We start from the raw sequence: 24110 nt of genomic DNA, 5'->3' as shown, positions 1-24110 counted from the left end.
CTTTTCTGCACCCGCCGCTCCGTGGAGCGGGAGCCTCAGCCCTCCGCGCGGCTGCCGTGAGCTGCCCCGCGCCCGGCCAGGCCCCCGCCTTAGGGATGGCAAACTTGCGCCCCGTCGTCGCCTCCGCCAGCGCCGGCCCCCGCTCCTGCTGCTGACGGCGCCCAGGTGAGTGCTCGGCCCCAGATCCTGATCGAGCCCCGCACCGAGCCCTCCCCGCGAGGTCCCGAGTTTCCGCACCGGCCCGACTCAAGGCGCTCCCCTCGCCCATCTCTGCTGAATTCTTCCCCACGCGAACTGACTTCGTTCGGCACCTACCTACTCCCATCTCTTTGGGAACTTCCAAGCCTGGGGCCGAGGCCCCCTTTATCTATAGTGGATCCCTTTTCCGCCTTCTCTCCCGTACTCATCTCTGCTAAAGCGCCCCCACGCCCGCCCAATCCTGACCCAGACCTTACCCACATCGCTATCTCGAGTCTCTCTCCCAATCTCAGCTTGGATCCAGGCAGTGCGCCCCCCTCTCCAACCTGCAGCTCGACTGTGTTGCCCCCCTTTAATCTCCGCTCCTCGTCTGGATGCTGGACCCTGCTCCTCCCCTCCACTTCATCTCTGCCCGGAGTCTTTCTTGTCCTCATCCATGTCTGCCCATAGTTACTGCCTTTCCCCGCGCCGGTATCCCGACCATGCTTCCCTTCTTATTTCTGTCCCGGTTGCCCCCTCCCACTTCTGTCCGGAGTCCCGCTATCCCTCGCCAATCTCTGCTGCAAGTCCCCTCCCCCTCAGCCTGGACTTGGGGCTGTGTTCCGCCTGTCTGCCAAGAGCCCCCTCCTCTCCAGCCGGGATCTCGACTGGCCCTACATCCCTGGCTCCTGTGTCCATCTTTGGCGGAGTCTATCTGTCCACCTCCCACTCCTCTCTTCCCACCCCCAGGGCACAGAGCCAGGCACCAAACGCACCCTCCCGCAGTCCTGGGGGCTGACATGATGGGCGGTGGAGGGGTTGTATGTCGGCTGTGAAGTCGACTGGGTCGGAGGGAAGTCCTCCGCGCCGCGGCGGGTGCAGAGCGAGCAAAGGGTCTGGTGCCGGCTGGGGGAGGGGCTCCCGGGCCGAGAGATACTGCCCGTCTGCCCGCCTTGCCAGCTGCCGGCCTGGCCCCTGGGCGTCCTCTGGCGCCCCCTGCCTGCCGCCCCTTTTCTTTCTGCGGGCAACCCCAGGTTTCCGCAGCCCCAGCAGCACAGCCCGGGCTGCGGGACTAGCGCTGGGAAGTCTCTGGGGAGAGGAGGTTTGTGGGAGAGGCCGGGTGCCCCAGGTACTAGCCCTGCCGGAACAGCCCTGGTGGTCAGGCCATATACTCGTGGGGGGAAGGGGAGTGATGTAGGGAAAGGCTCATCCTAGCATCAATACTGGATGGAGCCTTTTGAGCCATCAGGTACAGACCAGCAGGACTGGCCCCTGGATTTGAGATGGTCTGGTTGGCCTTGTTTGGGTTTGGGCAGGTGTCCCCAGGGAGCCTCCGTCTATTCCAGGGCAGTCCCTACTAGTTGGGGGGTGGGGTGGGAGTTAGAGGTGGGCTCTGTCTGGCTTGGATATGGAGTATGGGGTGGGGAGTTCGCCTGGCCCTGGGACAGAGCAGGCACCTGGGGAGTGCCCCCCGACAGTGGTGAGGATCAGTGTGGTAGTGGAAGCCTGAGGGAGGGACTTCCTTGGACCACGATTGACAGAAAGATTTTCTCCTCTTCCTTTCTTTGCCTTCTCTTCTTCTCCTTCCCTCTTCTGCTTCCCTCCTCCATCACTCTTTAGAAAGGAATAGGTCTAGCCTGGGGGGTGTGTGGTAGGCATTTCTGTAACCCAAAGTAAGGTCCTGGCTGGTCTCTGCCCTCTTTCCTCCCTCCCAACCCCCAGGTAATGGAGCTGAGTAAGTAGTTAGGAACTCAGCTTTTGGTCAGATGACATGGGTTCAAAGCTCTGTGACCTGAGCAAGCTACATAAGCTTTCTGAGCCTCAGTTGGCTGTCCATAAAATGGGTCAGTGATAACTACTTCATATAGTGGCTGGGAGAATGAAATTAGATTGTTCGTATAGAGTGTCTGACACCTAATAATGCTCAACAATGATAGATGTGTTAGGCTCTTCTCTTCAAGGCCAAGGTCAGGCCCTATCCACTCTATTTCTAATCCTGGAGGAGAAAAGCAGAACAGGTTCTTGAGATTTCACTACAACCCCCAAGATATAAAGCCAGAAAATACCTCAGCCCCCTTAGAGTAGGTCCAGGGAGCCTGTGACTGTTAGTTTTCCCCCCTCCCTCACCCATCCTTCAGCATCCCACTGGACTGCTCTGGGATCAGTTCTGGTCAGAGGAACATCAGTGAAAGCCAGGATCTCTGAGGTCCTTATTCAGCTGTAGAGGCTGGGAGGTGGGATAAATACAGAGAGGAAACCCAAGTCAAATTGTCCAAAGATAGGCTGCCTGTTGGGGGGCCCATGTGGGAAATAAGTCACAGAGGAGCACATGGGGCACAGGGGCACCTCCACCTCTCCCAGGAGGACAGACACCATCAGGAACTTTCCAGGGTCGTTAGCGCTCCAGATCAGAGTTAGGGGGCCACCTCATCTCAGGGCCCCGAGAGTTTGAAAAACCTGGTTTTGGCGTGACTGGCTTAGTGAAAGGCGGGTCAGAGGGAGAGGACTCGAATCCGTGGGGTTCTGCTGGGCAGAAAGCCCTCTGGATAGTGCGGCCGGGCCTGGGTCCCACCGGGGAGTGGCAGCCTCCCAGCCTCCCTCTTGCCCTGGCAGCCCTGACATTGGGGAACAAAAGCTTTCGGTTCCTGTAGCAACGGTGGCTCCAGCTGCTGCAAAGTTCCGGGGAGGCGGGCGGAGGGCGGCTGAGTCACCGCCCCCTCCCCCGCCGCCCACGCTGCACCGACCCAGGGGTCTGGGGGCTGCTCCTCATCTCTTTCCTTAAGGCGTGCGGGAGGCCCCCGGCGTCCTCCTTCTGGGACAGAGAGACCCTTGCGAGAGAGGTGGAGCGACCCATTCTATCTGTCGGAGAGGGAGTGACGGCTTTGGGGGGCGTCGCCCCCTCCCCCAGTCCTGCCCACCAGCTCCAAAGGCTAGATGGAGAGTGTGCACCCTCCTGGGTGCCAGAGCTTCGGGAGAGGGGTCCTTGAGGACCCTAACCTCCGGCAGGTGCTTGGGCAGGGGACCCAGAGACCCCGACTGGGGATCCCCGCCCGCGCGTCGGCCTGGGCTCGGCCCCGCAGCGAGCGCCGGGGAGGTGGAGGGTGAGTGACGGGCTGGCGAATTGGAGCTGCCAGGTGGATAAACGCGACGGATGTGCGCACCGCCGCGCCCCCTCCCCCACTCACCGTCCCTCCCCTGCCCGCGGCCCAGGCTGCCGGCTCCCCAGCGTCCCTGCTCCCAGTCTGCAGGGCGGTTAGGGGTCGATCCCGGGGATCCCCGGAGACCCAGCTGTTGCCTGAGGTGCCCTTCCCGGTTGTTACGTTACCCCCTCACCCCCATCCCCCAATCCTGCCTTGGCCCTCCCAGCCAATGCGAGTGCCTCTGATTCCCTCATTGGTGCAGAAGGGAAGCCTGAGGCTGGGCGTGCCTGTGGGGGTCTGGGAGGAAGGAGGCCTGAGTGTGCTTGAGCAGAGGGTGGGATTCCCAGGTTTGCTGGGAGGCAGCAGGCATGCGGTGAAGGTATCCCCGAGGAGGCTGGACAGATGTGTCCAGCGACTCACCCATCTCAGCCCAGTGAGGTCCTGAGGGAGGAGGCCTTTTGATTTTCTCCATTAACCTCCTGACCCAGGAAGTTCTTCCTCAGAGCTGACCTCCATGCCTCTCCTCTCTAGCTTTTGTACATGGAAGGGTTTGTGGGCTCATTGGGCTTGTAGATGGCAAAGATGCTCTTGTGGTTCAACCCAAAGAACATTCCCAGAGCCAGCGGTTGACCTCAGCAGGAAAGAGGGGAGAGTTTGTAAGGTTCTGAGAAGAGGGAGGGAGGAGGGGAAGGGAAACTTGTAAGCCCTTTCCCTGTGTTGGACTCTGTGCTGGGAACTAAGTGGGAGGCTGAATGAGGGGTATGCGATCCTGAGGGCAGGGATCATGGTCTCCATTCCGCGGAGTGGGAAACTGAGGCTTAGGGAGGTTAATCGTGACTAATAACCGCTTAGGCTGCCTGTGAGACAAGGATTCTTCTAGGTGTCCTCCCAGGGAAGGCTTTCTGTGACCTAGCTTGGAATTGGGTTTCTTGCCTTATTTAGTGGGTGGGGAGCGATATAAAGGGGGACCCCTAAAAGGTCTTATGTCACAGCAGGAACAGTGAGGGTGAAATTCCATAATTGGTGTGAAGGGGGTATCTCAAGGAAACTGAGGAGAGGAGGGGCTTGGGCAGGTTTTAGAGGGGACTCAATTCTGGAGAAGCCAAGCTGTGGACCTACTTCTTCTCGATGGGTCAGGGCTATGGAGTAGGGGGCAGCAGAGGTCCAGGAGGTGGGGAGTCTGAGCCCCCAGCTTCAGGAACACAAAGGAAGGAGCAGCAGGTCAGATCTTGCCGGACACTTAGCTGTCATATGCTGAGCCTCAGAGAGCAAATATCTGTGTGTGTTCACAGTAGAGAGTACATTTTCATTTCTGCCTTTGTGAACAAGTGTCTGGCTCTTTACACCCTTGTACATGTGAGTGTGCGCAGTCCTGTGTGCATGTAAGTTTATACATCAGGGGTCTATACTCATCTATATGCATGTTTATCTGTTCACACACAGAATGCCTGTGATCATCTGTCTAAACATGCATCTGTACATACATGCTTTTGTGTGCGTGCCTGCAGGTTATAGGAATGTTCAAGCCCACGTGTGTTGGTGTATGTTTGGGGAGATTCCCTGCCTGCTCTAAGTGGGGGAGACGAGGCCAGTTATAATGAGCTCCCACCTCCCCTCTGCTGAGTCCCAGCCATGGCCTGAATTTTGCAGCCTGCTTAAAAATAATTGGGGGCAGCAGGGGGATTGGATGTCACTCATCATCAGCCACTGGTTTCGCTCATGCTGCAGCAAGCGGGGCAGGCAGAACAGTTTGGGATAGGCATGATCTGGGGCGGGGAGGGCCAGGGATCTGGTCTCTTTTTCAGCTCTGGGGAGACAGTGGAGCCATAACCTGTTCTGGCTTCTGCTGAATAACTCCAGGTGGGTCTTTGGAGGAGGGTAGGCTCCTCCCTAGTATATTGGACTGCCTTGAGGTTGCCTTCCCCAATCCCTCCCACCTCCTGTGGCTGGGGAAGGGTAAGTGCTTGTGTGTGGTTAGGGCTTGGGCCTGCATCAGAGTTGTAGCATGTGGGAGCTGCACAGGGGTTGGAATTTTGGAGTTCTAATTACTGCCTCCCCTTACCTCCTGCCACTATTTAGACTCCTAAACAGCCAAGGGAAATCTGTCCCTGGGAGCAGCTTTGTCTTGGGGAAATCTAGGCAAACCTATGAATTTTCCTATGTTTGTAATTCAATTCTCAGAGCCAGTGGCTTGTCCATTGGGCCTGAAGCTTGAACAAGGAAGGGGATGGAGCAAGAGACTGTCGGTGATTGAGGGAGAAACCTGTTCTGGGGCCTCAGGTCCTGGGCTACAATCCCAGCTTGGCCACTCTTGTGTGATCTTGAGCAGGTTGCCTTCCCTCTTGGAGCCTCATCTTTTTTCCTCTAATGTGGAACAACCAGGCTCTAGGGACCCATCCAATACTGTGAGCTCTGCTGTGGGGGCATGGAGGCGGGAGGCAGTGTGCATCACTTTGGGGGCGGGGCTGGAAGTAGAGCTGAGCCAGCCCAGGAACCAGGCTCTGTTTTCTGGACAGCTGGAGGGGAGACTGGGCAGGCTGTGATCAGGTACCTATAGGTACCCTGTCCACCAGCCCTTATCCACTCTGGCCTGACCGCTCAGTGTGTCTGTCAGGGCTGGGCTTAGGCTCTTTTGCCCTCCCACTCCTGGAGGACATTCACACCTGCTGGGAGCACCACTTAGGGCAGCACTTTGTGGGGGAAGGTAGAAATTAGGATCTTTAAGACTCATGAGATTAATTAGCCAGTGCTGGAGAGATAGCAAGGGACAAGAGGTCACGACTGGGAGTTGTGGACTTTCCCTCTCGCCCACACCGGGGCTGTGGGAGCTAAGAGCAGAGAGATGGCATGGTGGCCTCAGTGGGGATAGCAGGCCCTCAGCCAGACTTTGGAGGATAACCTCATGGCTGGAAGGGAAGAGGGATTCAAAGGGGATTACTGCACCCATTTTGCAGATGCCTTTCCCACTTGTTTCCACCACAAAATCCACGACAGCGATACTCTTGACGTTCGTACCTGCGATGCTCTCCCATGGGCATGGCTCAGATTGTGCTCAGTCCCTCGCACACTGGCGGTAACGCCTCCCTATTCTCTCCCACTCAGTAAAGCAAGTGAGTGAGAATGACATTGTTCTGGGAATAACCTTGAATCGCTCTGATTTATAAAAAATCGTTGTCAAACATCGCCACTTTGACGATTACTGCTGGATTACACATGACATGCCTCACAGCTGATCACGACACACTGCGACTGAGATCAACAGTTCTGGGGAATGCAAGTTGGGCGGTGGGGATGGGGCTGGGTACAGATGTCAAGCTGAGATGTTTGTAGTTGATGGGACTGACGGAGGATAATAGTAACAACGACACTGAGTGTTTCTTAAGGGCTTGCAGGATTCTAGGCACTCTCCCAAGTGCCTTCATTCTACAGGTAAGGAAACTGAGGCTCAGAGAGCTCAAGACCCTTGCCTCAGATCACACAGGTGGTCTTAACCAGGAGGCTCCGGTACCTGCAGCTAGTTACAAAGCCCAGGCTGGCTGTGCCTGGTGCCACTGACCACTGTCTCTCTCCACAGGGCAAGGGACATAGGATGACCCCAGCCTGTCCCCTCTTACTATCTGTGATTCTGTCCCTGCACCTGGCCGCCGCCTTCGACCCTGACCCCAGTGCCTGCTCTGCCCTGGCCTCGGGTGTGCTCTACGGGGCCTTCTCGCTGCAGGACCTCTTTCCTACCATCGCCTCGGGCTGCTCCTGGACCCTGGAGAACCCCGACCCCACTAAGTACTCCCTCTACCTGCGCTTCAACCGCCAGGAGGAGGTGTGCACCTACTTTGCCCCCCGCCTGCTGCCCCTGGACCACTACCTGGTCAACTTTACTTGTCTGCGGCCTAGCCCGGAGGAAGCAGTGGCCCGGGCGGAGTCGGAGGTGGGGCGGCCGGAGGAGGAGGAGGCAGCAGCAGGGTTGGAGTTGTGCGGAGGCTCAGGCCCCTTCACCTTCCTGCATTTCGACAAGAACTTCGTGCAGCTGTGCCTGTCAGCTGAGCCCTCGGAGGCCCGGCGCCTGCTGGCGCCCACAGCCCTGGCCTTCCGCTTTGTCGAGGTCTTGCTCATCAACAACAACAATTCCAGCCAATTCACCTGTGGTGTGCTCTGCCGCTGGAGTGAAGAGTGTGGCCGTGCTGCCGGCAAGGCCTGCGGCTTCGCCCAGCCAGGCTGCAGCTGCCCTGGGGAGGCGGGGACTGGCCCTGCTACCACCACACCTCCAGGTCTCCCTGCTGCCCACACCCTGTCCAATGCCCTGGTGCCTGGGGGCCCAGCCCCACCTGCTGAGGCCGATTTGCACTCGGGGAGCAGCAATGACCTGTTCACAACCGAGATGAGATATGGTGAGTCTGAGCAGGGCCCGAGTGGGGTGCGTATGTCCAGGGGGCTGATGGTGCCTGCAGGTGCCCATCTTGGCAGATCTCGGGGCTCTTTGTATGGTCGTCCCCTCTGTGTCCACCCCTGTCCAGATGTTGGGGTCATCAAAATAGATTGGGGTCAGACCTCCCTCTTGAAGAGTTTGCAGTCTGGGTGGATGAAAGCGGGCACTGATCAGACGGTGCAGCATGATAAACACAGGGAAGGGATCCCCTAATAGGGCAGTCAGGGAAGGCTTCCTGAAGGAAGTGATACAGGAACAGAGATCTTAAGGACAAGTGGAAGTGAGCCAAGCCAAAGGAGTGGTGAGGGCATTCCAGGCAGAGGGAGCAATGTGTCCAAAGACCCAAAGCTGGGAGTGACCACAGCAGGCCCTGGCACTGCGAGTTGACAAGTTCTCCTGGAGGCTGGAGTAGGCAGGGAGCAGGACGTGTTCTTGTCCACATGGGTCACCGATTTTTGGCAGTGACCCCAGGGTCAAGATAAAGAGAGGTACAGAAGAATGTGCCTGGGTGAAGAGGCCCGAGCTTTGAGGCTGCCTTGAAGGGCTGGGCTGGCTCAGCTCCCACCATCCCGTCTTCCCCCACGGGGCCTGTGTTTTCTGGGACCAAGGCCACCAGCTGCTAGAGCTTCCTGCTGACTGGGCAAAAGCTCTGCGAGCCCTTGAGTCCTGCCTGCTCCTGCTCCCACCCCAGCTCCTTTCTGCCAACCTGCCTTCCTGCCGCTTCAAGGCCCCAAGCCCCTCAGCTGCATCCTGCATGCCTGCTGAACAGTGCTGGGCCAGGGACTGGCCAGGAGGCCTGGCAGGGAGTGGGTGAGAGGGAGGCAGATCTGGGACCTGGTTCTCAGCTCTGGTACCAGCAGGTAGTTCCCTCCCCTTGCTGGGCCTCAGTTTCCCCCTTTGGCATAACAAGTGCTGACTGATCATTACGAGGATATTGTGCAGGAATGTAAGTCAGAAAAGGCACCTAGATCCTACCGAGAGTGTTACAAGGAGACAGGGTCTCATGTGAGGGCTGCTGGGAGTACTAGAGGAGTATGATCTGTCCCCATTCCTGCTTTGACAGGCAGAGCCCTGGAGTTGGGCACTGCCTTTGACTAATACCCCCACCCTTTTTTTTTTATCATCAGTTTCATGTCTGTAAAATGGGGAGATATCCCTGAATTAATTAGAGGGGGTGTATATTATGACAGTGCTTTGGGGGAGGGGCTTCTCAGCCTCCCCCATGAGACATCTGGCATCATGCCCAACCACGGCAAGTGCCTAGTGGCCTTGCTCTGGCCTCTCCCGTAGGCCAGCTTGGCCTCTTAACAGCAGTCGATGAAGCCGTCCCAGTGACAGCTAGGCCGTGAGCAGGTTACAGGCCCTAGAGGCTGGCCTGGGATTTAGTGCCTGCAGGAAGAAATTGAATTTCGTTTCTTTGTCGAACATCGGCGGAGAGTGCCAGGCATATATCAGGAGGTTTATGACTCTTCCTGCCTGGCCACCACTGCCTGTCACTCTGTGGGAGCCTCCCGCATTGTGCTCAGCAGAGGGTGTGTTCTCTAGTCTGGCTTTTCTTGTGGTCCATCGGCCCAGTGGTCCTCAGTGGATGGAGTAAGGCTCTGCCCTTCTGGGCGGGCACCATCTGGGCAGGCTGCCATGTAGAGCACAGAGCCAGGAGCAGCCAGCTGGGCTTGGTTGAAGCCGGAAGCAGGAGTTGGTTGTTAGCCGGGGTGTCTTTGAGGATCAGAGAGGACCGGCAACAGGAAGGGTACCATCATCCCTACTATCCTCAGCCTCTGGAACTGAGGCTAGATGGAGACTGGATGCTGATGGTCCTTGGACATGAAGCCTGGTGACATTTCTGAGCAGGGAACCCTGGCTCCCAGCTGTTCTGAAGCCTGACCTCTATTCACGCCTCTTGTCCTGATTGGCATGTTTCCAGGCTGCTCCATGGGCTTGCCTACAGGAGGGCTCTTGTGGGGAGCTGCAGGGGTTGATCAGGCATCAGCCATCATAAGTGGGCTCACACAGCACACTGGGGCCCAGAGCTGGGCTGGCACAGCTCCTTCTTTTCCCCTGACAGGCAAGAGATTCTTCCTCTCTGCCATCTCTTCCCTTCTACCCAACCTCTCTGGGGCAAGACTCAGTTTGTTCCATGGGGCAGGGAATATCTGAGGATCAGTGGATCAGGCACTCTGTGTCTGGTGGCAGCACCACCTTTGCCAAGCCCTTGGCCTCACCTCCATGCTTCTCTTCACCTCCTCCCCACTGAGCCAGCTGTAAGAGAACTGGCTGGCACATGGAACGGCCAGACTGAGAACAAGATTGGTGGGGATGGTGGTGAACAGGAAAAATGAGACCCTCCCCCTGGCCCCTCTGCCAGGCAGGGAGCTGTGCTCACCTTCTATGGGACACCCAGAATGAGATCAATGGCAAGGTCAGGTGGGATGGGGCTGGTTGATATCGGAAGAGCCACAAGGCCGGGAACTGGTGGGCAGTGGCAGAGTGGAGTGCCTGGGCCTGCCTCAGAGCTGCGTGCATTTGACAAGAGGGTACAGGCGCCTGTTAATTTCACGCAAACTGCCTTTGATAGATCTCTTGTTATTTTTGGTGAGTTGAGCCATAAATTTGTGCCATCTTGCTGCCGCAATCTGTTAAGTAGGGGGAGAGGAAGAAAGGCAAGGCAGGCAGGAAGGAGCTCAGTGGAGGACTGGCACGGAGGCTGGTTGAGGCCAGAGTAGGAAGATAGGTCGTAGAAGTAGTGCCAGCTTCAGAGTCTAGTTAGCTCCTGCGAGCCGCTCACCAGCCTGTAGTTCCTACCTACTGATCCTCTAATCTTGAAGAGGCACCAGCCGATGGGGATGGGGATGGCTATGCACACTGACACCTGGGAGAAAATGTCTTTCACTCTTGCAATCCCCTTCCCTCCTCTGCCACACTCCCTGCCTCCTCTGAGGGGCCCTGTCCCACCCTTGGCTGGTTGCTGCTAGCCCACCCTCCCCATCATCCAGGTTCCATTCCTGAGTTTTGGCCACCAGGTGAGCCTGTGGTCCTGTGAGTTTTGGGCCCGGGAGGCAAGAGTGGTTTAAAATCCCCGCTTTGCCATTACTGTTGTGTGACTTGGACAAGGTGGTGCCCATTGGGACCTCAGAACCCCCAGTTCTCTGTGTTTCTTCCCTGATCCAGCCCCTAGTGACGCCCCATCATGGGCCGAACTTCTCAGCTTAGCATTCCAGCCCCACCCTGGCTTCAGCTGCCACCTGCTTTTCAGCCTTCCTTCTAATTCTCTCCTTCCCTTTCAACTGGGGCTCCTCACTGGCCCTTGAACTTCCTGCTTTCTGGCCTCCCTGCCTTTACTTGGGCTGTTTCCCTCACCTGGAATGCCCCTTGCCCTTGGTGATCCGGAACTTCCGCATCCTTCTAAGCAGAGCTCGAAGCCCTGTCTCCTCTGGGAAGCTGCCTCTGACCTGCCCAGCTCAGTCCTAGATTGGCCTTTCTCCTCTCAGCGCTCAGGCCCTGCTGTCCTCTTTTGGCCAGCTTGGTCTGGTGGCAGGAAGTGGAGCCCTACCTGTCTGTTTAGGGCTCAGAATCAGGGAGGCAGGGCCTCTCTCTGGGTAGGATTGGGGAAGACCTAGCAGCACATGCAGTACATTTCCTAGAAGATCCTTCCAGCCCAGCTGGAGCTCTGTGTGCTCTCACTGGATGGGGAGTGGGGCACAGACTCCCCCAGACATCTCAGCAGGGGCTGACCCAGCTCATTCATCAGGCATGTTTTCATGTCTTTATCAGAATGGAGTTTGTGCTGGGCCTTGGGTCAACTCAGGGAATGAGATCTCAGGTGAACCAGACACTCCTTCTGCTCTGTGGTGGGAGAAAGTGACCACTAGTGTATATAGTGGTGGTCAAGGCCACAGGCTGAAGTCACCCAGCCCCAGCTTCAATTAATTTCTGACCCCACCACTGACTGGCTGTGTGACCGTGGGCAAGTTTCTTTACCTCCACTTCCTCACCTGTGACATGGGGATGGGAGAGCTATTCCACAGAATAATGGTGAGGATTAAGTAAGAGTACTTAGCACAGTGCCTGGCACATGGTCACTCTCTAATAGCTAGTTGTGTGTTGCCATAATGTAGCGTAATAGGTATAATGTACATGTGCTGATGTCAAGGGAGGAGGAAGAGTAAGGGATTAAACCACAAAGATGTGAGCAGGCAGTCTAAAGAAGGTGATTCTGAGTTGGGTTTTGAGGAGTGAATAGGAATTCAGTAGCCTGTAAAAGTTTTCCTTAAATTGAATTACTTTTTAAATTTATTATATTGAAAAGAAATTTGTTTCATAAATGGAAAAAGTGTATCGTTTATCTGAAATAGAAGATAATCAAGGAAACAGCCACAATGAAAACAAAACGACATTAAATTCTAGCAAGATACTTGTCCCTCCTCTCAATTTGTTAGAGAAATCAGCACATGCTGGGGAGGTAGTAAAATCTCGAATGTACAGAAACTCTATCTTTCAAGCATTTGGAAGGATTAAAAGTAAGGTGGCCATATAATTCATCATCGAAACCAGGACATTTTTGAGGTTATAAAGGGGGGAGAGAGGAGTACTATTAATTACATCAGAGTGACAGGTGCAACCTGGACTTTCCCAGGCAGATTGGCAAATAGCCACCCTAATTAAAAGAGACATGAAAAGGGGATGACTTCCTCTGTCTGTGATCCAGTGTTGTTTAACGACACGTCTGTGAGCCACCCCAAGTCATCTCCCACTACACGCTTTAGGAAACGCTGGAGGAGGAAGGGCTTTCGAGGTAGAGCAAACAGCCTGTGCAAGGGCACGGAGGTGTGAATGTGCCGGTTACAGGGAGATATAGCAGACTGGTGTTACTGGACAGTAGCCCAGTTACTGGACAGTGGTGGGAGATGGGGCCAAGGCTCTGAGTATCGTCATCAAACACTAGGACCTTACCCTGTTGGCTGAAGGCTTTAAGTAAGACAGTAAGAAATTGGGTCTCGTGCGGGAGGCAGGGTGAGTCAGACGTGGTCCTTGCTCTCGAGGAGCTCCTGGCCGTGTGGGGGTGGTGGCAGGGACCCAGCCACTCTGTTGGGAGGCTGGGCAAATAGATTGGCGGCTTGGGAAGGAAGTCATCGGAGGGGGACTGGCGGTCTGGCAGGGTTTCTGATCTCAGGGATACCCACTTGCACTGGATCTCAGTTGCAGAGAATTTTCATAAGCCACTTCCCTCTGCCCTTGCACTCCTGGGGTTCTGATGCCCCTTAGGGTACAAGAAGCACTTCTGGTGCTGGAGGGCCCTGTGTCAAGGGGACCAGTTGGTGCCTACTCAGGGCTCTGGGGCCAGCCTCAGGGAGGATGCAGAGAGCCTGGGGAGGGAGGACTGCTTTGTAAATCACACTGAAGTGATGATTATCGTGGTTATTTTTAACACGTTCTCAACAAAGGAGGCTGAGGGGGCTGGACCGTGTGGAGTTTGGGGAGCAGGGTCTGCAGACCTGCTCAAATGGCAGAGAGCCTGTGTCCACTCTTTCTGCCAGTGCCAGGGATGAGACAAGAGTTGCCCCTGTGTGGTTGGGTGGAGGAGCCCTCAGGGATGTCTGCCCCATGTTTGCTGAATGCTTGTCTTGTGTCTAGCTGCTCAGAGATAGGCCCTCTGTGCAAAAGAGGCAAGGGAGATTGAGACCCTCCCTTAGGTTCTTACAAGAGGGATGGGCCCAGAAGGCAGCCTGGGGTCTAAGCCACAGAAGAAGGGACCAGTATACTCAAACCCCTGTGAGGTCAGCCTAAGAAGGCTTCCTGGAAGAGGTGGCATTTGACATGTAGACGATTTTGGCAGATTGATGTGGCAGATTGAAGGGCATTCCAAGGGGGAGGAAACGCCATTATTAGTAGATGTGTGGAGGGATGAAAGCATTTGTACATTCAAGGGAAAACAAGAAGGGGTGGCAGCTCCTTTTCACTGAGAGCTCATTGTGCTCCAGGAGGTCCATATCTCATTTCCTTTAATTCTTACAATGAATCTGTGCTAAGAAGTGTCATCTTTATTTTGAGTTGAAGATTTTTAAGCTCAGAGAGGTGAGGCGACTTGCCCAAGGGCACACAGCAAGACTGTGGCAGTGTTGTGAATCAAACCTACATCTGCCTGGCTCCCGAATCTGTGTCCTTCCCACTCTCCACATAGCCTTGCAGTGTGCTTGGCTGCCTGGTGGGGAGGGGAGAACAGGACTGCACAGGCCAGCAGGGGCCAGAGCATGCCAGGCTCAGAGGTTGACACTGTGGCTGTAGCGTGGGGAAGGCACTGCAAGTTCCTCAGCGGGGTGTGTGCGTATGTGTGTCTGGAGGCTGGCTCTCAGACAATCACTTTGGAGGCCACAGAGGAGAATCAGGCTCCCCTGGCGTGAGAGGGAGTAGATGTGCAAAGGAACAATTAGAAAGCAGTGTGGAAACGGGATCATAGAAGCAGGTCTGAGGGGTTTTGGCGGGGCGAGGGAGTAACTCGGTGGTCCCATGGGAGTTAGGAAAAGCATATCTGAGGAGTTGAGTTGAGTCCAAGTTGAGTTGCATTTTGTCAGAGCCACTGCAGTTCAGCAGAAAGAGCATGACTTCTGGAGTCAGGCAGGCCTGGGTTTGAATCCCCATCAGCCTCTCTCCAGTGTGAGAACTCGGAGCCTCGTTCCTCACAAGTAAATGGGAGAACCTGTCCTAACGAGGATGAAATGAGGTGATGTGGAGTGCATGGTGACTGGCACATAGCATCTTTGTAGTAAATGTTACCTTATTCAAAACAAAACAAAACCGTTCAGAGGTCATTGAGGTTTGAGTGGGAAGGCCTGTCTCAGACAGCAGGTCTGCAGGTCTGTCTGTGTCCACACCTGGCAGCCAGGTAGGCAAACCAATAGATTGTAGGCCTGTGAGCATCAGAGCCCCTGGTTCAACAAGCCCTCGAGCTCATTCAGTAGGACACTTGGGAGTTCTAGGGGCACTCACACCCCTTCTTGGACCCCTCCTTGTCCTCTTGGGTCAGCTTCCTCTTAGATTCCCCTTGTTCTGGGCCCTGAGCCGGCTAGGGCCTGCACATGGTAGATGCCGAATAAGCATTTGTTTGAGTAGATGAGCCTCTGGTCTTATCTGTCTTCTTCCCGCTTCGGGGAGAACTGGTTTTGACATGTAGGGGAAATAAATTGCTGGCCACTCCTCTGAGGGAGAGGGGCGAGGGAAGAGGAGAGGGCAGTCAGTGCAGGCCCCAGCTGTGTGGCCTTGGGCTTGGCTTATTCCTTCCCCTCTCTAGCCCAGCCCAGGAGGCTGGGAGAGGGACTCAAGCTGGACCTGAGACTTGTTCTGATTTTCAGTCAGGGTGGATTCTGGAAACCACCAACATCACCTCTGGTTATGTTGTGGGGCTGTCTCTCAAATGGCTGGTGAGTGATTTCTAGAGGACACGGAGACCACGGGAAGCAGTGTGAGTCCGTGACAGGCAAGTCAGGCTGGTCTGTCGCATGTCCCTGTTTGATGGGCTTATTGGACGCCAGGCTGGTGTGTGTGGGAGGGGTGTCACAGACATGATGATGGTCAAGACACCAAAACGGGAGCTGGATGAGGGCATTCGAGGCTGGATTTGCAACAGTTCAAAGACACCTCTAGAACGTTTATTAATAAATGGTTTCAGGTTCATTAATAAATGGCTGGAGGGCTGCTGGGCAGAGCTGATACTCAAGATTATAAATGATCGTTTCCAGCGGCCCCCTTGGGGTGAGGTGGGGTGGAGAATCTAGGAGCTGTGAGTTCACTGGTGTTTGTTGCTATTTTGTTGGGCCAGATTCTGTGCTGATGTTCACTGTGCTCAGGGAGATAGCTCACACACAGCCTTCCTTCGAAGGGCCCATGGGTGGGGGGAAGTTCAGACAGCTAGAAGATGGAATCATCTGTAATGAGAGGGCACACAGAAGAGAGGGCAGCCAGTTCTGCCTGAGGAGTGGAGGGTAAGGAAGGCTTCACAGACAAGAGGTCATTTGCGGTGGGTTTTGAAGGTCAAGTAGGAGTTTCCTGGTGAAGAACGTGGGAAACAAGCAGGTAGATGTTTGAGAGGAGATAAGTTTGAGGGCCCCCCATCACGAGACCTGTGTAGGAGACAGGAGGCTGGATAGGAGTGAAAGGGTGGGGGTCTCTGGGGATAATGACTTGGGAGCAGCCGTTCGTAGGGGATAAATTAAGCCTGGGGGAGGGGTGCAAAGTGTACAGTGAAAACTGGAAGACAAAGCCTTGGGTGGCTGAAGCAACAGGAAGATAGACCAGTCAGGGAAACTGGGTCCAAGGAGCCAGAGAGGCAGGAGGAAAGCAAGAGAGTTAGGAAGTGTTTCAAGGCAGGAAGTGTCAACATGGCCAAATGCTGCCCAGGGGTCGAGTGAGACGAGGCCTGCAAAATTGTCCATAGGATTTAGCAGCAAGGAGGGCATTGGTGACTTTGTCAAGAACGGTTTAAGTAGAAAGATATGGTCAGAAGCCAGACTGCAGTGGATTACCAGGCGAGGTGACATTTGAGTCAGGACGTGAGTGGCAGGTGAGAAACTGGAGTGCCAGCTGTGGACCATTCACTGATGGTGAAGAAAATCAGAACAAGTCTCAGGTCCAGCCAGAGGAAGAAGGAAGGTCAAAGAAGGGCTCCCCCATAATGGAGGAGGCCTGGGCACATTAATGGGCTATGATGAGGAGAGAGAACACTGATGTAGAATGGATAATGGATGGGACCTGAAAGGACTGGGAGTGGCATGAGGACCAGGTTGAGGGGCTGGCCTTTTCAAGGAGAAGGGCTGCAGGAAAGTTAGGAGCTGGAGAGGTGGACAAGAATTTGGGGGCTCCCGTGTCATAGCTTCTGCTTTTTCTGTATAGAAGTTGTTGCAGAGAGAGAGAGTGGATGGAGATGGGCTTGATAGAGGTCAAGGTCTGGCGCAGCCAGCCGAGGTGGGGAATGGGGAAGGGCTGAGAAGGGAGCCGAGAAGGGCTGCTGAGAAGCCCGGGCACCCAGCGGATGTGCAGCCCTGAATCTGTCGTGGTGCCAGTTGGCACAGCTGTAGATTTCTTCAGCAGCCTGGGGGTGGGCGTGGAGAAGGCGGCTTGTCACAAGGATCCAGGGTGGGGGACTGGCTGAGCGGGTGTGGTGGAAGGGCTGGGTGAGCAGATTCAGGAGCTGGCAGGCATGGCACCAGCACCTTCTTGGTGGTCCTGATGGAGGCAGGGCCCAAAGTGAGGCCAGGAGGGATTGAAAATGCTTTCAGAGGGAGGTGGCTGGAGGGTAGCACGTGAGGGTGCAGGAGGGATGGAGGTTGTGAGGGGAAGGGAGAAAGCAAAAACAAATCAGGTAGTTTCTGCCTTCTGAGCATTTGTCACGTGCTGAGCAGGGTGCAAAGGGCTTCATGGCCTACCGTCAGGAGCCCTTGCGTCAGCCCTTGAGGTAGGGGATATTCGAGTATTGTTTCATAGAGGTAAAAATAGGGTCAGAGAAGCAAAGACAATTGCCCAAGGTCACACAGCTGGTCACTGCCCACGCCCCAGTTGGGATCCAGGGTTGCCTGACTCCGAAGATGTCCTGGGGGTCTAGGTTTCAGAGATAGTGGAGAAGTTCTGGGGATGATGTAGAGCAGGCCCTGGGACTGGTGGCTGAAGTGGAGGGAAGAGCCCCGGAATTGATGAGACTAGAAGCTGGGCTAAGTGGCAGTTGGACAGCGGGTTTCCTCAGCGTGGCCACTCTTCCTGTCTGGTCAGGAAGAGCTTTCTCTCCAGTGCAGAGCCCGGACTGGGCGCCAGGGGCCAGAAAGAGTACAGCCGTCTTGGGTTCCTTTGAGCAGAGTGCCTGTTCCGTGCTGATCTGTTTTTCAGAAATAGGAGAGGGCCTAGGGGTGGGGGAGAGGAGTACTTTCTAGTCTGGAGACAGCATGGGCTGAACTCTGTCCCTAAATGCTATTCCAGTCCCATCTGCCCAGCAGCCTCTTCATGGGCTGGGTCTTTCCCTTCTACACTCATGGCTGCCCCCATCCCTGCTACCCAGCCTGTGGGAGAGGGCCTGGATGAGCTCATGTCTGAGCAGAAGGGGCTGGCTTTGGAGAATGGGAGCTCCCAGCCCCTCCTCCAGCACTGGTGGTGCTTCCAAGGCCTAGAGCAGACACATACATCAGGGCAGCCAAGAGCTGCCTCAGCCCAGTGAGGCTGAGGCAGCAGCAGCTTCCTGGAGCACCTGCTGCTCTCCTGGCCACAGGGATTGTGGGGAAGAGGGTCAGGGGGATGTAGGCACCTGCCCTAAGCCTTTGAGTCTCAGAGGAATGGCATTCTGACCTGCCCCTCCAGGTCATAGTCCAGTGCTGCTTGGGGAGCCAAATTTAGGCCTAAGACCCAACCCCTGGCTTGGCATGAATTGTGTCCTGAAGGCAGGCTTAGCAAGTGGTCGCAGCTGCCCGGCTTGGCTGTTTGTCAGCCCCAGGAGTCAACTCTGTGAGGCGAAAGAGCCCGAGCTTCAGACTCACCAAGCTGTGTGGTCTTGGACAAGTTACTTCCTCTCCTTAGTCCTCAGTTTCTCATCTTTAAGCGGAGATGGTGGTCTCTACTTTCTAGGAGGAGATTAAAGGAGGTAGGTGTGGCACAGCAGCCTCCCAGAGCTCAGCACTGTGAGCGGCCACTCCTCTCCAGTCTCTCCTAGTCTGGCCGAGGCAAGAGGAGGAAAAGATGGCTGTGAGGCTGTGGGCGAGTCCTGTGTGGCCTTCTGAGCCTCGATTTCCTTATCTGTAAAATGGTGGTGGGGGGCAGGGGGCAGGACGAGATGCTATCTCAGCATCGCCTGCAGTTGGTTTCAGACCCTCAGGCCGAGGGCGAGCAAGGCTGCCCTCTCTGCGCCACTCTGGCAGGACAGAGCTGTCCTTGGCTGAGCCCCTGCCACCACCTCCGTGTTCCAGGTGAGGAGCCTGAAGAGGAGCCAAAGGTGAAAACCCAGTGGCCAAGGTCTGCAGATGAACCTGGGGTATACCTGGCACAGACAGGTAACTCGGGCCCGCCTCCCTTCCTCTGTGGCGGGGGCCCGACTGTGTGGCGTCTGGTGGCATGTGTGCTTGGCGTGTGCCCATCTGTGTCTATGTCCTGGAGCTCCGTTGCGTTCTCTCTGCCACACGAGGCCTGTGGGCAGGGCCGGGTTGCCTCCTGAAGGGTCTGTCACTTGGGGTCAAGGTAGGAAGATTCCTATGAGACTAAGTGCTTGGGAGGTGCCCCCTGCCGCCGACGCTGTCCCTTTCTTGTAGGAGACCCGGCGGCTGAGGAGTGGTCCCCGTGGAGCGTGTGTTCCCTGACGTGTGGGCAGGGTCTGCAGGTGCGGACCCGCTCCTGTGTGTCCTCCCCCTATGGGACCCTGTGCAGCGGGCCCCTGCGGGAGATCCGGCCCTGCAACAATTCAGCCACTTGCCCAGGTATGCCCGTCCTCCCTGCCCTGTCCGCCTGCAGGCTCCGGTCCTGCCTGGGACTCGGGCAGGTTAAGCTTCCAAAGGTGGTTGGTTGCCTCCTTTCATTCAGCAAACTTGACTGTCCCCCACACCGTGCCCGGCCCCACCCAGGGCACTGGGGACACAGACGAATCAGACCGAGGCCTACACCAGTGGGCTGGTTCTGGGCACATCACTCCCCAGATGCTGAGGGCCTGGCAATCAAGCTTATCATTTTACGTTCCCAGCCTCCATGTTTCCTACATTCTGGCCACGCCAACACCCCTCTATTTTCCTACCTCCCTGGATTTCCTTACTCTCATCCTATCCCCGGCATCTCCACCTGGGCCATCAAAATTCAGCCCGTCCTTCGAGATCTAAGACAAATGCCACTTTAAAAAAAAAAATGAAACCTCCCCTGACCATCCCCTCCCTCCTCTGACTCCCCATCCCATTCCCCAGGGAGCCTCCTCTAGACCCTGACGCCTTCCTCAGTTCAGCATGGAGTTGTGAATGTGCATGCGCTTGCCCGGGACAGGGGGTCCGGCATGAGGGGCAGGGCAGGTTCTGCCAGTCCCGCTCCTCACGCCCTGAGGGGGTGCAGTGGTGCCTAGGCCACGCTAGTTCCTGGCTGTGGAATTAAAGTGGAGCTACTTGGGAAGGAGTCTTGGTACACGGGGCTGTGGCAGGAGCTTGCAAAGGGCTGGGGCCAAGCCGTGTTCCGGAGTGTGAGCTCTTTGTGTCAGTGTCCATGTAGAGGTTCGTGTCTATTTGTGTGTCCGTGTGCTTGGGGCCCTTCTCTTGCACCAGGCTTGCCATGTTGGCTTCTTGCTCGTGGTCTGGGGATGGGGAGGAGCGGGGAGGGATAAGGGTGAGGGTAAATCTGGAGTCCTTTCCTGGGCATTCCTGTGCTCCCAGGAGAGGAGGACCCCTAGCTTTCCTTCTGGGTTGATCCCAGTCTCTCTGTCTGGGTATCCACAGGAGGTATTCTGTGTGGATTGGGACTAGAAACCCATGTCGTTCACATCCATCCAAAGGGTGGAGTCCTGGGGTCCAGGGCAGAACCAATGAGGAGTGGTCGCAGAACTGCTGGAGCTCCTGATTGGTGGGTGGATGGGCAGTGGGCGGGGCCGGGGTGCGGCCCAGCCACCGGCCACGTGCTTCCTTGCAGTGCACGGCGTGTGGGAGGAGTGGGGGTCCTGGAGCCTGTGCTCCCGCAGCTGCGGGCGGGGGTCCCGGAGCCGGATGCGGACCTGCGTGCCCCCCCAGCACGGCGGCAAGGCCTGCGAGGGTCCTGAACTGCAGACTAAGCTCTGCAGTATGGCCGCCTGCCCGGGTCAGTAGCGCCCATAGGCTTCCAAGCGGGCGCTGCCCAGCCGGGTGGGGGGTCGGGAGACTTGGAGGAGTAAGTCAGGTCGAGTGCCCTGTCCCTGGGGGCCCCATGAACTTTGACCAAGCATGGGGAGACTGCCAGAGTGGGAGGTGACTGGCCCAGCTAAGTTGGAGTTGGCACACTATGACCCCATCAAAGTGGGGCTGCTTTCTAGTGCCCCTTCCCCTAAGCCCTGAGCTACTCTAGTTGTTCATGGCACTTCAGTGCTCATGGCCATCTGGGTGGTGATGGGACACAAAGCTGGGCTTAAGTGTAGGCAAAAATCCATCAGAAGGTGACCCTGGGGCCCATTTCCCTAGCCAGAAGAGAACCTGGGCCTCAGTGCTGAGTGGAGAGGTGTCCTGTGTTCCTGGAGCTGGTGACAGGCAGGCAGGCCCTGGCCCAGGCACCACCTGCTCACTCCAGCCCCTCTTCACTCACCCCTCCCCAGTGGGTCTGGCCTGGCTCAAGTCTCAGTGCTTAGCCGGCTGTGCTATCTCCTTGCAGTGCTCTGGCCCTGCCAGTCCTGACACCTCTCGCTCAACAGCCACCCCTGCTTGTGTCTCCCCATGCAGTGGAAGGCCAGTGGCTAGAATGGGGTCCCTGGGGCCCGTGCTCCACGTCCTGTGCCAATGGGACCCAGCAGCGCAGCCGGAAGTGCAGCGTGGCGGGCCCAGCCTGGGCCACGTGTACGGGTGCCCTCACTGACACCCGAGAGTGCAGCAACCTTGAGTGCCCGGGTGAGTGCTCGGCTCAAGGGCGGCAGGTGGCCGTCCTGGCCCTGGGGGCACCTGGGGCCACTCACGCCCCCCCTCTCCCATAGCCACAGATGGCAAGTGGGGGCCGTGGAATTCGTGGAGCCTGTGCTCCAAGACGTGTGACACAGGCTGGCAGCGTCGCTTCCGCATGTGCCAGGCCACAGGCACGCAGGGCTACCCCTGCGAGGGCACCGGAGAGGAGGTGAAGCCCTGCAGTGAGAAGAGGTGTCCAGGTATTGCTCGTAGCACCCTGGGGTTTGAGGGACAGGCGTGTGGGCCTGGCTGAGCCTCTTCACTGTACCCACAGCCTTCCATGAGATGTGCAGGGATGAGTATGTGATGCTGATGACGTGGAAGAAGGCGGCTGCTGGCGAGATCATCTACAACAAGTGTCCCCCCAATGCTTCAGGTGAGGGGCGGTGGCTCTCCCTTCAGGCCCTCATTTTACCATTCTTGCTGCCCCCTTCTGAGCTGCAAGGCTGGGCTCTTCGATCCTTCATCCTGAGATGTGGAATGAAGTAGGCAAGAGCTCAGCCCCCACACCCAACCCTCCGTCTTGTTCCCTGCAGGATCTGCCAGCCGCCGCTGTCTCCTCAGTGCCCAGGGTGTGGCATACTGGGGGCTGCCTAGCTTTGCTCGCTGCATCTCCCATGAGTACCGCTACCTGTATCTATCAGTGAGTATGCCCTGCTGGGCTGGGGCGACACAAGATCTGCCTGAGGTGCTGGTTGGGGTAGAGAGATCTTGATTCTCGCTCATGCCCAAGGACTTTGGAATATATATGCTGTGCCCACTTCTGCCTGGCTGTGCCTCTCCTTGTCTGGCAAATGCCTACTTATATTATACCTCAGGGCCTAACTCTCAAATGTCTTCTGTTACCTCTGGTGCCTACTTCTGTGTTTCTACAGTCCTCTGAGCTCCTCAGTCATTAAGAGTTATGAGTGCTTTTTGAAATGTCTGTGTCCTGTTAGACTGGGAGCTCCTTGAAGGCAGGGACAAACCCGAATTTGTTTTTGTATCCCCAGTGCCCAGCTTGGGCCTGCCATGGGGTAAAAATGTTGTCAGAAAATGTGGCCCGTGAGGAGGGGGAGGAGACTGATTGATTATGAATGAACTACACTCCAGAATGCATAACCTTTTTGGGACAGGAGACTGTCCTGTCTCTGTACCATGCTTATCATCTTTTATATGTACGCTTGAGCACTTTTCTTCTCTAGCTATTTCTGTTTCAAACCTTTTTAAGTATCTTTGGGGGTTCTCTCTCTTTATGGGTCTCTTTTTTGGACTCTGTCTCCCCATGAGCCCCTTCGAGTACCTCTATCTGCCTTTTCCCTCTCTCTTTCCTCCTGGGTGCAAGCAGTGGGTAGACTGGAGTGGGGTAAACCAGGGGCTGGTCTCAGCTTCTGACACTCTGGTGACGGTGGCCTGCCTGTCTCCTGCAGCTTCGGGAGCACCTGGCCAAGGGGCAGCGCATGCTGGCGGGTGAGGGCATGTCACAAGTGGTGCGCAGTCTGCAGGAGCTGCTCGCCCGGCGTACCTACTATAGTGGGGACCTGCTCTTCTCTGTGGACATTCTGAGGAACGTCACTGACACCTTTAAGAGGGCCACCTATGTGCCCTCGGCTGATGATGTGCAGGTACCTCCTGCCCTGCTGGGAGGAAGTTGGGCTGAGGGTGCAGAAGCCCCAGACTGAAAGAGAGTCCAGGTTCCTATGACAGAGTCTGCTGGGGGTGGCAAGTGTGACTGTGATGGGGAAACTCCTGTTCCTGGGGCTGGGACCTCCCCGACAGTCACTGCTCTCTCCCCAGCGCTTCTTCCAGGTGGTGAGCTTCATGGTGGACGCAGAGAACAAGGACAAGTGGGATGATGCTCAGCAGGTGAGGGGCTAGGCTTCTAGGTTTCCTCCCACATGACTCACCTCCATCTTGAACCCTTATACATTCTCTGTCCCCAGGTGTCCCCTGGCTCTGTGCACCTGCTCCGTGTCGTGGAGGACTTCATTCACCTGGTGGGCGATGCTCTCAAGGCCTTTCAGAGCTCTTTGATTGTCACCGACAACTTGGGTACAGAAGGCCAGTGGGGAGCGGGTGCTGGATGTGGTAGAACCCAGGCCCCTGTTGGGGAGGGATGGTTTCCAAGGCTCTTCCAATCTCTCTCTCTCTTTCTTGAGGCTCTGTCCTTCCCTCATGTAACCCTGTATTTGTGTCTTTCTCTCCGTGTTTATTCCCCTCCTCCACCTCTGTGTCGTGTTTCTCTGTGTACATGTTCCCCCTCCTCTGGTTTGGTACTAACCTTGGTGTCTGCATCTGCCTTCCTGGTGTCTGTCTCCCCCACATCTCTCTCTCCTGTGTCTGTCTCCTGTTCATCTGTCTCTGGGATGGTCTGCCCCCGCCCCCCAACCCCCTGCAGTGATCAGCATTCAGCGAGAGCCTGTCTCAGCCGTGTCCAGTGACATCACGTTCCCCATGCGGGGCCGCCGGGGCATGAAGGACTGGGTGCGGCACTCGGAGGACCGCCTCTTCCTGCCCAAGGAGGTGCTCAGTCTTTCCTCCCCAGGGAAGCCAGCTGCCACTGGGGCAGCAAGCAGCCCCGGCAGGGGGAGGGGCCCAGGAACGGTGCCCCCTGGCCCAGGCTACTCCCACCAGCGCCTCCTCCCGGCAGACCCTGACGATTCCTCCTCCTACTTTGTGATTGGTGCTGTGCTCTACCGCACCCTTGGCCTCATCCTGCCACCCCCCAGGTGAGTCCCTGGGAGGGGTGGTTGGGACTGCTGAGGGTCCGGGGAA

The 24110-nt window shown here is 56.4% G+C and overlaps 1 protein-coding gene across 9 annotated transcripts in view; it reads left to right on the top strand.

The window, feature by feature from the left end:
* The first annotated feature begins 6 nt into the window (after window positions 1-6).
* Window positions 7-24110, top strand: part of ADGRB2 (adhesion G protein-coupled receptor B2) — a 36398-nt gene continuing 12294 nt past the window's right edge. For 4 of the 9 annotated variants that reach the window (XM_023529276.1, XM_023529275.1, XM_023529274.1 and 1 more), the window contains exons 1-12: window positions 6907-7702; window positions 18678-18761; window positions 19017-19181; window positions 20365-20529; window positions 21141-21305; window positions 21389-21556; window positions 21631-21732; window positions 21893-21999; window positions 22766-22960; window positions 23133-23201; window positions 23279-23387; window positions 23734-24064. In XM_023529276.1, the coding sequence (XP_023385044.1) occupies window positions 6907-7702; window positions 18678-18761; window positions 19017-19181; window positions 20365-20529; window positions 21141-21305; window positions 21389-21556; window positions 21631-21732; window positions 21893-21999; window positions 22766-22960; window positions 23133-23201; window positions 23279-23387; window positions 23734-24064 (2456 nt within the window). Of the gene's footprint in view, window positions 166-6891; window positions 7703-18677; window positions 18762-19016; window positions 19182-20364; window positions 20530-21140; window positions 21306-21388; window positions 21557-21630; window positions 21733-21892; window positions 22000-22765; window positions 22961-23132; window positions 23202-23278; window positions 23388-23733; window positions 24065-24110 lie in introns of those variants that run through there. The other 5 variants (XM_023529281.1, XM_023529280.1, XM_023529279.1 and 2 more) reach the window with 3 other exon arrangements.

The sequence above is a fragment of the Pteropus vampyrus genome, unplaced genomic scaffold, assembly GCF_000151845.1.
Source record: "Pteropus vampyrus isolate Shadow unplaced genomic scaffold, Pvam_2.0 Scaffold36, whole genome shotgun sequence".
NCBI classification, from domain to species: domain Eukaryota; kingdom Metazoa; phylum Chordata; class Mammalia; order Chiroptera; family Pteropodidae; genus Pteropus; species Pteropus vampyrus.
This window is presented reverse-complemented; position numbering and strand designations above follow the sequence as displayed.